This window comes from Pseudonaja textilis, chromosome 5 (assembly GCF_049901715.1).
Source record: "Pseudonaja textilis isolate UNSWEBS1 chromosome 5, rPseTex1.2, whole genome shotgun sequence".
NCBI classification, from domain to species: Eukaryota; Metazoa; Chordata; class Lepidosauria; order Squamata; family Elapidae; genus Pseudonaja; species Pseudonaja textilis.
The window spans coordinates 65715094-65727847 of NC_141994.1; the positions used below are offsets into that span (position 1 = coordinate 65715094).

The following is a 12754-nucleotide window of genomic DNA, read 5'->3' on the forward strand; positions in this document are numbered from 1 at the left end:
CGTCCGAATTTACAACCTTATTTTAACCACGGTTGTTAAGTGAACCACTGCAGTTGCTAAATGAATCACATGGTCATGAAGCGAATAACAATAGCACTTCAACTTATATACCGCTTCACAGTGCTTTACAGCCCTCTCTAAGCTGTTTACAGAGTCAGCCTCTTGCCCCCAACCATCTGGGTCCTCATTTTACCCACCTCAGAAGGACGGAAGGCTGAGTCAACCTTGAGCCTGGTGAGATTCGAACTGCCAAATTGCAGTCAGCCAGCAGTCGGCAGAAGTAGCCTGTGGTACTGCATTCTAACCACTGCACCACCACAGCTCACCCAACCTCCTCCGTTGACTTTGCCTCTTGGAAACTAGCCGTGAAGGTTGCAAATGCTAATCACATGACCCTGGGACACTGCAACCATTGTAAATTTCTGCCAGTTGTCAAGCACATGAATTTTGACTGTGAGGATGCCACGATGGTCATAAGTGTGAGAATTGGTGTTAAGCCGGGTTTTTTTCAGTGCTGTTGTAACTTTAAACAGTCACTAAATGAATGATTTTAAGTCAAGGACTACCTGTTCAACTTCACTGATTCCAAACCTTGCAAGCCAGTGTCTACTCTAAGGCACGTTTCTAGCTCTTGTGACACGGGTAAATTGTTCAAGCAAGTGTGATAATAATTCCAAAAGCTGAGATAGCTTTGATGGATGACAGGAGAGAAACTTCCTTGCAAGTCCTCAGTAAGTATCATCTCCTCTCCCCCTGAATAATGGGCACAAGTAACTCTGTGGGGAGAATAACAGTATAAACAAAATTGAAAGGGACCTTGGAGGTCTTCTAGTCCAACCCCCTGATTAGGCAGGAAACCCATTTCAGACAAATGGATGTCCAATCTCTTCTGAAAGACCTCCAGTGTTGGAGCACCCACAATTTTTGGAGGCAAGTCATTCCATTGATTAATTATTCTGTCAGGAAATTTTTCCTTATTTCTCGGTTTGTTCTCCCCTTGATTAGTTTCCACCCTTTGCTTCTTGTCTTGCCTTCAGGTGCTTTGGAGAATACATTGACCCCCTCTTCTTTGGGGCAGCCCTTCAGATATCAGAACATTGCTAACAGCCCCTAGTCCTTCTTTTCATTAAACAAGACATACCCACTTCCTGCAACCATTCTTCATGTTTTAGTTTCATCTATTTTAGCCTAGAAGAGTGGCACTAATTCCTCTCAAGGGACAAATAATTAATCTCACCCGCTTGTTTCAATTCAAGAAACCTATCAAGTCCAATATGGCTTCCGGGGCTTTCTCAGATTACGTCCTTAAACCTAAGAGTGTTTATTTCACATCTTGAATTTTTCATGAGCCCACTCCAAACAAGAAAGTTTACTTTGATTTGTAAGGGCAAAAAAACCTGATCAAACTGGAAAATCATGGTATGGATTGCTAGGCAAACAAGGACAACATGTGAACCATCTAAAGAGTAGATTTACAGTATTACAAACCTGAAGAATGAGATAATTTTTCCAGGCTTCCTTGTGGATACTTAACACCTGAATGCTCACTCTTTTCAGAGGTGGGGAACTGTGGCCCTTTTTTGACTGGTGGACTTCAACTCCCAGAATTCCTGAGCCAGCCATTCTCAGGAATTCTGGGAGTTGAAGTCCACAGGTCATAAAAGGGCCATAGTTTCCCACCAGATAGTTTTCCCGCTAAATGCAGGACTCCGCCTTCCCCTACAAAGGCCCAAGGCCACTGGAAATTTTTTTACTTACCAACCATAGTTGCATTGTGGGATGTTTCGGCAAGAGTGTAATGTTGGGAAGATCCTGGCACACAGGCTGAAACACTTGTAGATGAATTGGCCAAGGAAACTGTGATACTTTTGTAATTGTAACTGCAGAACAAAAGCCAGGATTATGGGACTAGAAAGTTAAACCTTGCTTTGCATCGTTATTTGAGAAAGATTATCTCTCCATGGGTCTGACTGATGGTTGGATGGATACATGGTTTGGGTTGACTGCACATGTAAAACCCAGGAAAACCAAACATAATTATTGTGGTCATGGAACACATCTGTGATAGAAACAGATCTGTGATAGAAAAAGTATGTTAGTTTGATGTTCCCCTTGGTTCTACTCTACATACTAGCAGGAACTTCCTCCTACGTTAGTTTTTCAGGAAGCTTGTAAGGAGAAACAAAATCAAATGAATTAAATTCTGGAGTATGTGAGAAGGTTTAAAATAGAGAATCTGCTCCTGATCCAACTTTCTGGCCTCTCATCACACTGTCTACATCATTGCTGAATATATTTACACAAGAGCTGAATATACACTTAAAGATCTAGTATTTGCTAGGTCACTTTCATACTTACATTAGATATGGGTTTATGTATGCATGTGTTACACTGTTGTAGAAACCCAGTTCATTTGCTTTTCATGAACAAGACCATCCATGGTGGAGGGAGTTAAAATTGTCAAAATGGCAGAATGGGCATGACAAGAGAAACCCTCTACCCATTAGCATATAGGCTGACATTGTACATATCTTCAAAGGAAGCTACATCACAGCACCCATTTTTTTGCTGATGCTGATCTCCCTTCCACAGGCACCATTCTTTATGACCCCTAAAGGATCCATATGATCCTTATGGATTCATATGATCCATAAAACTAAACTATCTATCTATCTATCCATCCATCCATCAACTATCCATCCATCCATCCAAAGGTGGCCATGATATAGGACACTGGTTTCAAATTTGAGCTGAGACCCCCTCAAATCAGTGTTTATCTTCTTCTACATGGGCTCCTGGGAACTTCTCATACAAGATACAAATAAACAAAGATATGAAACAAGAGTGAACGGTTTAAGGAAAGGAGCAGAACAAGAACTTCATGCCTAAGGAGTGTTGGGATCATCAGAAAGGCAGAGGTGAGAAGTTTAAAGAATCACAGGTACTCCATGAAGTGGTGTTTGCCTACAGGGAAAGAGAGGATGGTTTTCAAGGATAGAAAGACATGGAGACATACTGAGTAGTAAATGATGTTGGTGTAACTTGAATATTACTTAATGAGCTTAAAATAATTTATCTTAGTTCCTATCCTTCATTTCTTATGCTGATGATTTCTTAGTCCTTTCCTATGCTGTGTAGAACATAGCTTAACTGAAAGTAGTGAATAAGTATTTTTATTTGCTTATTTATTTATATCCTGCCTTTATTATTTTTCAAATAACTCAAGACGGTGCGCATACCTTCCTCTTCCCCTTTTATCTTCCAATATACCTTCCTCTTCCTAGTTTCTCCACAACAACAACCCTGTGAGGTGGATTGGGCTGAGAGAGAGAGAGAGAGAGAAAGGGACTTACCCAAAGTCACCCAGCTGGTTTTCTTGGTGAAGGGGAGACTTGAACTCATGGTCTCCCACTTTCTAGCCTAGTGCCTTAATCACTAGACCACTGGAGAACAATGGAAGCTATGAGATGTGCCATATCCATTCATCTTCAACAGAAGCTTCAGTATGGCTAAATTTATATGCTGGAAATGTAACTAAAAATGGGCACATTTTATCATACGTGGTGGACTTGCGCAAAAGAAAAAGGGAAAGATCAAAGATACATAGATGGCTAGAAAAGATGATAGGGAAACATGTAGATTTTAAACCTGAATTGTTTTTATTAGGTATAATATTAGAAAAAATTGATAAGAAAAGTATGTACTTAATATTACATGTCTTAACAGCAGCGAGGATTATATTCACACAATGGTGGAAAAATGAAGATATACTGTGAGATGAAGAAATAGTCGGGTAGATACTAGATTGTGCAGAAATGGATAGATTGACATTGAAAATTAAACAGAAAGAAGATGTAGAATATTATCAAACATGGAATCTATTTTTACCAATGGTTGGAAAAAAGGGGTGGAGATTAAGAATGTAAGAATGTAAAATTCTTGACAAATGTATCTTTTCTTTTATGTATACTGAGAGCATCTGCACCAAGACAAATTCCTTGTGTGTTCAATCATACTTGGTCAATAAAGAATTATATAAATTTGTATTGTTAAGCAAATTAAATACCCAGATAACCTGAGGTTTATTAAGCACTAAAATGTATTAATAGAAAAACAATTTTTAAAGAAGTATGGTTAAATTCATCCTTACAATTTATATTGACTGTTTCCTAGTATGATTTAATTGCTTATTTGTACTCTATGACTATCATTAAGTGTTGTACCTTATGATTCTTGATGAATATATCTTTTCTTTTTATGTACACTGAGAGCAATTGCACCAAGAAAAATTCCTTGTGTTTCCAGTCACATTTGGCAAATAAAGAATTCTATTCTATTCTATTCTATTCTATTCTATTCTATTCTATTCTATTCTATTCTATTCTATTCTATATCATCCATTTAATTTCAGTACTGAGTTTATCTGTTTCCTGGTTCCTCTCATATTATAACTGTATTCATAATATAACAGGTCCATTAAAGATTTATTAAAGACCTAGAAACCTGATTGCTTTAACTCTGGTTAGTCCTTGATTAGGCTTTGTGCATATTTTACCATTTTATACGAATCCTGCCCTGTTACGTTTATGATTTACTGACTTTTGCAAAATAAGGAAGCGAGTTATTCCAGGAAACAAAACAAGCACGTGCTGTCTTTAATTAGAAAGTAATTCAACAGGCTGGATTCGTCCAACAAGTCACACCACAATCCACCTAAAAGAGAAAGAATCAACAAAAACAACAGCCAACTGTTCCTCAGATTAAATCAGGTGATCTGGCTATAGCTTCCAAGCTAGAAAGTCGAGCCAAACAAACTGCACTTACTGTCCCATGATGAAATGTGGCATCACCGATAGGAAGGATCCCAAGGTCATAATTAGAGAACCTGTTGCAATCACCTTTGGGCGGTGAACCCGTGGTCCAAGATAACTCACCAGAACCATTACCAATAAGTTTCCTGAATCAGAAGAAGACACATGAACAGCCCTCTTAGCAAAGGAGCATCGTCTATGGCAGGGGTGTCAAACTCAATTTCATTGAGTACTGCATCAGAGCTGTGGTTGACCTCGGGTGGGCCAGGCAGGTGTGGCCGACTGGGTGGGTGTGGCCAACTGGGTGGGCATGGATGACTGGGTGGGCGTGGCCAGCTTGACGCCATTCCCCCAAACATGTTTCCTCTTTGCATTGGGTAGACGGGCTGAAGCGACGTGGGACAGCCCCTTACATTTTCCAGGACGGCCCCATGGGCTAGATATGACCACATCACAGGCCTTGTGTTTGACACCTCTGTTCTATGGCCAAGCTGTGTAACCTCTGCACCCCATAACGAGACAACCTACCTATCTCGAAGCTTCCATCAATCAAGCCAACCACAGACGATGAGATCTCAAATCTCCGCTCGATTTGAGTCATCATGCTCTTCATGTAGCTTCCTGAAAAAGCTTTGGCAAAAAAAGAAAATGCCAGTGCTCCAAGAAATATCTAAGATGAAAACAGAGATAAAATAGTGAGCTGGCAAAGGAACTGTTGCTAGAAAGTTGCTAGAGGCTTCCAGAGAGGCTTAACCCTAACCCTAACTCTAAAATGGCAGGTCATTTTTAGTATTTTTTACTCTCCAAAGGCCCACCACAGGTAAGTGAAATGCCCATGGTAAAAATTAAAAATTAGACAGGAGTGGGATTTGGGGGTGTGTGTGTGTCCAAACTGCACAGAATCTTAGCCAGGGGCTCTCCCGAACACCTGCGAACCCCCAGCAGCCCACCCCTGGTTAATTGAGAAAGGCACTACTAGACTTTGGACTTTTTGCTAGTGTAGATTTTACCCTGTGATTTTAAGCGTGAATCGTATGAATATTTTCCACCTCTCCAAGGAAAGTGGCCGAGCGATTGCTCTTAGCTTTGAAACAGAAAGGCTGTGTGTAGCCTTCACTGGATGTGACCGTGAGGATTTATTGCAGACAAAATGGGAAGGTGTTTAATTTCAGAATAGAAAAAAAGAGTAGCCTTTGTGGGATGCAGCTCAGGGATTCATTGAAGCGAAAATTGGAGGGAGGGAAGGAGGAGGAAAGTGATTACCTTTAATTTGGAAATAGAGAGAGGTGGCACTTTCACAGGATGTGATCCAAAGGTCTTATCCAGGTCAAATGGATTTTCTTTTGCTTGCTGGGAAGCTGTTTTTCCATCCATGGTGTTGATCTAAACTGAGAACACAGATTTTTTTTTTTTCTGTTTGGTGGTCAAAATATAACTGAAATTTTGAGATTGGGTCCTTCCAACTCTGTTATTCTATTATTCTGATTGGGAATTTCTGTCCTACAGGCCTAATCCTAAACTCAAAAGCTCCTCAAACAATCTCAAATACCATGATGAAAATCCAGTCTCTTCCTAAGCCCTCTCTTTCCATTGCTTTCAACACCTATTCTTCTTTTTAATCCTCAACCTTCCTTCTCCTAGCTTAAGCGATATTAGTCCACAAACAGAATCATGTTGTAACTTTAAAGAGGGAGGAGAGAGTAATTGCTCTAAAGAAGATTGAAAGCTGATTGTGTGTGTGTGTGTGTGTGTGTGTGTTTTCTTGATGATGGCAGATGAGATTCTGCCGAAACGTTGCTACAACTTTAAAAGCACAACTACAATGACGTGGGAAAATACCCGAACAAAGCTGAATAACATACATGCATACATACATACATACATAGATATCTTCTTAGGTTTTCACGGGTACTTACATGTATGGTATTCAGCTTTGTTTGGGTATTTTCCCATGTCATTATAGTTGTGCTTTTAAAGTTGTAGCAACGTTTCGGCAGAATCTCATCTGCCATCATCAGGCTTGTGTATTGTGTTCGTCTGTGAGTCAGACTTTTACAGTTGTTTCAGTTTTAAATTTGGGGCTAGCCTACTGCTGTGCCAGGATGGGTTTTTCTTCATCCTGATTGGTTGGGAGTCTTGGTCTGTGTTTATTGGTCTTGGAGTTTGCTGTGTTCTGCTTGACTGGTGTTTCTAATAACTTCTGTCTGATTTGTAGCATTTTTTGATTGGCTGGCAACATTGTGTTCCTGTATTGGAGGCTTTCAGTGTGGCTTGGCTCCGAGTAAATGGACGGCTATCATTTATTAGGAAGCTAGGTTTCATCTGGATGCCTGGTTGGGGTGTGTTTGAGCTGGAGGTAACAGGTGGGGTCTGTTTGTGCCCAGGTGTTTGCTTGGCTTGTGGTGTGGAGATATTTTTGTTTGTGAGTGCAGGCTTCCAAATAATTGACAGATGACTCCACCAGACTGTCAATTATCATATATATATATATATATATATACACACACACATACATACACACACACACACACACACACACATTGTTGGTATTCAGCTTTGTTTGGGTATTTTCCCACCTCATTATAGTTGTGCTTTTAAAGTTGTAGCAACGTTTTGGCAGAATCTCATCTGCCATCATCTAAGATTCTGCCGAAATGTTGCTACAACTTTAAAAGCACAACTATAATGACGTGGGAAAATACTCGAACAAAGCTGAATACCATACATGTAAGTACCCACGAAAACTTAAGAAAACATATATATTGTTCTATATATATTGTTTCTTTTCATTTTGCTTTTTTCCCTATCACCGTCTTTCCTACTTCTTTTTTTATCTTTCTTTTCATTTTAATTTCACTCTATATGATTTCATATTTCTCTTTTACTTATGTGAATTTTTTAAAAATAAAAGTTTCTTAAAAAGGCGCTAAGCCACTTGTAGACTTCAGTCATATTGTTCAACAGGTTTATTTTAAGTACAAAATCAGGAAGATGACTTCATGTTTTCTAATCAGAACAATAACAAGTAATTACACAGAGAAAATTATACATATGTATGTATGCGTGTATGTATGTATGTATATATATATATATATATATATATATATATGAATTGACAGCAAATTAGAATCCCTATCTTACAGATGAATAGCTAAGATCTTCTCCATGACTTATGCAGTTTTTAAGAACCCTCTTCATTTCCACAACAAATTGCTCCTAATTTGTAACTATTAATGTGAAGAAAGTGCTAAATAATTAAATATTCTAGCTATGATAAAATCAACACTAATTCAAGTGAGATGTGGGCCACATTTTATGTAACAAAGCCCCAGCTCACAATTCAAAGGCTAGCTATGGTCCTCAGTTGGCCCATTCTAGGTTGACTATTGCTTGCATGACTAGATGATTAAAGTAGCATCTTTTCATACTAACCACTAGAACGGGATTTGCTGGTTCGACAAACTGGTTATTAAAAATGTTAAAATTAGCTACCAGTTTACCCGAACAGGGGCAAACTGGTAACAGCCCAGTTCTGGAAGGAAGGAAGGAAGGAAGGAAGGAAGGAAGGAAGGAAGGAAGGAAGGAAGGAAGGAAGGAAGGAAGGAAGGAAGGAAGGAAAGAAGGAAGGATACACAATGCTAAAGAACCTTTTTGCAGCCTTAGACACCAGATCAATCATGGTGAATCTTGCGAATTACATTTATATCTTCCCAGCCTACATGTATATCTTCCCAGCCTGAACCCTGTAAAAAACCTAGTAGGATAGGGCTTAAGGCATTAGGAATGTGGGAGCATCAACTGTCGGTCTACTGAATTCCATGGATTTGCTGACCTTGGAAACCAAGTACAGTCAATCCTAATGAGAGACCATTGAGAAACCACAGAAACGAAGGCAATACCAGCAAGTTGGGGGAAAAAAACACCTATCCTGGAAAAGACAGTGACAGACCATTCTACGCTGCTGCTAGGAAAACTCCATGAACATGTCTCTTAAGTCACAGGGAGACAAATGTAATTTGAAGGAAACTTCAAAATGCATGTATAGGTTTGCAGCTTGATAGCACAATCGTACATCTGCCGCCTCAAGAAAAAAACTATATAAAATGCTGACTTCAATCCTGACACAAATGTGAATTATAGAGTGGGCTACAATAATTCCTGTTGAAATTCCATACTTTGATAGTGTTACCATTAAAAATATTTTCACACCCCCTTTTTTATAACCATCAAACAGCCAAAGTTCAGTGGGACTTACTTTTTCATAAAAATGAGCAAAGGAAGCTGTCCATGAACACACCTCAGTATTGGATTCCCAAGGTGAAAAGTAACTCAAATCCCAGTTCGATCCTCCTTTTTATTAAGTCCCTGTGTTAGCTAATCCAGGATTAATTTTATGAGTTTCTCTCTCTCTCTCCACCCAGACAATCCCAGTGTTTATCTCTTCTGCAAATTCCTCATGGATATGAAAAAGTCCAATCTTGGGGCCCTGAGCCAATGACCACATTAGATTAACGAGTGCTTTAACTAACTAACATCAAACAATATGCAAACGGTGTGGAATGTGTTTGGGCCAACCTTGGTTGTTAAACACAGCCTACACATTATGCTTTGGCTGACGATCCATTTTCTGACCTCCTTAGATAAAGGCAGAACATTTTTGTCAGGTTTCGGGCTCCTCCCAAGCCTTTTGAGTTGCAGAGACATTTCACTCTGTTTGGGTAAAGGTGACCTTAAAGAACGGTTAGGTTTCCTTCACTGGAGATGATTGAATTAATGCTGGGCTAAAGATGGCCTCCTCTGTTTTTCAAAAATTCTCTCCCCCTCGAGAGAAACTTATTTCCTTACCTTAAATTCTTGGGAAACCTCTTCAGATTTATCTTGATGGTGTTTCTGAGCTTGCTGTTGGAAATGTCAGAAGGTCAAGTTCTGTTGTTATTTTCATGTGTCGATCACTCAGAAGCTTTGAGGGTTAGACTTGGGGATCTTGATGATCCTTTCTACCTTCAGTAATTCTCTGGATGCTCAAACTTCGGGAAAAAAATTCCCACAGGAGGACTTTAGTAGTGAGCAGTTGTACGTCACAGGAATCGCGTGCTCTGAAGATCTTCCAGAGGGCAATGGTCTCTAGATAACGCCGAAGGTTGTCTGCGAGGATCTCGCTGCTTTTGTAAAAATGAAAAAGAAGCAACATACTATTGAACAAGTTATGTCCCTTTTGTAAGCTTTTACTTATTTATTTACACCTACCCATGTTTCCCCCAAAATAAGACCAGGTCTTGTTTTCTTTTGGGCCCTAAAATAAGCACCGGGGCTTATTCTTTGAGGGGGGTCTTATTTTTTTCCCATGTAGGGGAGGCCCGCTTCTGTTTGCTTGCAGCAGGGCAGAAGGCAGCACAGCAAACCAGTGCTGCCACCATGAGGCAGGGGGTGGAACAGCCCCAGGTTCCCTTGCACCAGCTTACCTCAGAGCCTCTACAGCCAGGCCACCCATTCCCCAACACCTGCCTTGCCTCGTGTTGGCTCTGGCAGCCCTGTCCAGCAGGACCCTGCCTGGCTGCCAGCCTACTTCTTCTGTTTGCTCGCAGCTGCAATGGAGGAGTTCGAGTGACGCACTGGTGCCAAGACCACAAGGCCAGGTGGGAGGCTGCCCCATGAGCCCCACACTGGCTTGCCTCAGGACCCCCACAGCCAGACCATCCATGAGGCGAGGCAGGTTGGTGATGGAGCTGCTCCACACACCCTACACTGACTTACCTCATGGGCCCCACAGCCAGGCCATCCATGGCCTGACACCTGCCTCACCTCATGTCCACAGCACCAGCACACTGCTCAGCCTTCTGCTCTGTTGTAGCCATGAGCAAGCAGAAGAAGTGAGCCAGCAGTCACGTAGACTCCTAATGCACATGGTTTCTGGTGTTGCTGCCCCAAGGAGCTGTCAGGGTGTGGAGGGCCTGGCTGAGGGCCCCTGAGGTAAACTGGTGCGGGACACATGGAACAGCTCCATCACCATCCTGCTTCACCTCGTGGCCGTGGTACTATGAGCAACCAGACAGAATGGGTGGCCGAGCGGCTGCACAGGCCCTTAAATAGGGTTTATTTTGGTGGTAGGGCTTATATTAAGTGCACACATAAAAACATGCTAGGGCTTATTTTCAAAATAGGTCTTATTCTGGGGAAAACATGTTATCTATCTGCCTGCTTGCCTGTCTATCATTTATCTATTAAATTTATTGTCTGCCCATCTTAGCACAGAGTAACTGTGAGCGGATATATGATGTCACCATATCCATATAAAGGGTCAAAGTGGTCTCACAATGGCATGATGTTCTTCACATCACTGTACCTCCCATCCTTGGTTCTCCACATAAGCCCCAAGCCCAATTAATCCCTAAATTCTATGAGGTCCCCAATTTCATTTTTAAAATGGCTTGACAGCATATTGCCAGGATGGCAAATATGGACCATGACCCTTTTGGGGTAAACGTGGCAAGTTTTCAGAGCGCTCACTTTCACAAGATGAGATTAATTCACACAGGAGGTTTAAGGTCTAACACCGATTATGAGTAGGAGCATGCAACTTCCACAGCCAGTGGATATATACTTCTTTATGCATTGTTTAAAAAAAAAAACCAGGATTTTTTAAAAAGAACATCTTAATTCTGCCCATACATGACACTGTTGCCAACAAGCAATCTTTCCCAAGAAAAATCACAATTGCAACCAAGAAGTTTCCCCCCTTTTTTTGGCATCTCCAGTTTCACCTCAGGTTACAGATATGGCTACAAATGGAATTTACCTTCTGAAAACATTGATATGAGGAGTCAGCCACTTGATCTGGGAAACAAGATTTTCTCAGGTATGTAAGGTCCAAATTATCCAAGCCTTAAGAAAAAGCCGACGTGCCTGGAATAGTACAAAAGGTCCTACTCTGTTTCCATTATGAAACGCAGGTCAGTTACAGATATGCAGAGAAAGGCAAGTTATAAATCTAATAGCTACTTAAACCTACCCAATAGAATCAATAAAATTTCACTTAGACTTGATCCCTTGATTTGAGTGGTTCAACTCCAATCCAACCATTCTACCTTTTTATTATTAACTAACGTTGCAGCTGCCAGAATGCAAAAGCTAAAAGACAAATAAAATAAAATAAAGCTAAGAAGCTTTGCAGCAGTTCATTAGCCTACTAAAAAACAACAGATTTGTTTTTTCTTTAGTCATGCCAAAAGATCACATCACATGCCCTCATTTCCCAATTCATACAACACCACCTTCTTTAGTTCTAAAAGTATTGGGGGAAGGGCACAAGGGAGATGGAATTTCTAGCACAAGATCTTCCAGAGATTAAAGGATTCCCACCAAGCAGCCTCCCACCCAACAAAGGAAGGTAGGGCAGAGCTGATGAGTTGATCCCAACCAGAAGAGAGAAAACTTACTGTTCGTCTGACAGGTCTGGACTCTTCAATCCCCTGAGGCAAGCAGCCAAATCGTGTGTGTGTGTGTGTGTGTGTCCAGGGATCAGCCTCCTTTGGAAGGTGGAGAATTAGTGCAGGGCATTGCATAACTTTTTCCCTTGCTGTTCCTCCCCTCTCCCCCCCCACCACTTATTTCCATCCTTTCCAGATAGCAAACCCAAAAGGGAGATTTATAAGATGAACTGCGATGGCTTGCATTGTTAATAAATGGGCATTTTGCTTGCGGTCACATTCAGGTCTTTGCTTGTAAATAGTTTACTTCTTTAGAAGAACGAAAATCCACTTCTTCCACCGGGTGTTCTTTGCACTGCCAGGGTAATGATTGCCTGAAAGAGTTGTACCTTAGAGAAGAACATATGGCCATCGGTCTGGACCACTGGTACTCCTCAACTTTCAGAGGTGTGAACTTCAACACCCAGATTATCTAGAATTCTGGGAGTTGAACTTGTCATGGTTGAGCAACATTGG

General features: G+C 40.9%; 1 protein-coding gene across 11 annotated transcripts in view; it reads right to left on the reverse strand.

Moving 5' to 3' along the window:
* Nucleotides 1-12340, reverse strand: part of LOC113443646 (solute carrier organic anion transporter family member 1C1-like) — a 34118-nt gene extending 21778 nt beyond the window's left edge. Inside the window, exons 1-8 of one of the 11 annotated variants that reach the window (XM_087935198.1) lie at nt 12248-12340; nt 11821-11939; nt 11608-11714; nt 9657-9970; nt 6075-6199; nt 5340-5481; nt 4825-4957; nt 1759-1880 (exon numbers count right to left, since the gene is read on the reverse strand). In XM_087935198.1, the coding sequence (XP_087791324.1) occupies nt 1759-1880; nt 4825-4957; nt 5340-5481; nt 6075-6185 (508 nt within the window). In that variant the 5' untranslated portion in view covers nt 6186-6199; nt 9657-9970; nt 11608-11714; nt 11821-11939; nt 12248-12340. Of the gene's footprint in view, nt 1-1758; nt 1881-4824; nt 4958-5339; nt 5482-6074; nt 6200-9656; nt 9974-11607; nt 11735-11820; nt 11940-12247 lie in introns of all 11 variants that reach the window. The other 10 variants (XM_087935202.1, XM_087935195.1, XM_026712048.2 and 7 more) reach the window with 10 other exon arrangements.
* Nucleotides 12341-12754: the final 414 nt, after the last annotated feature.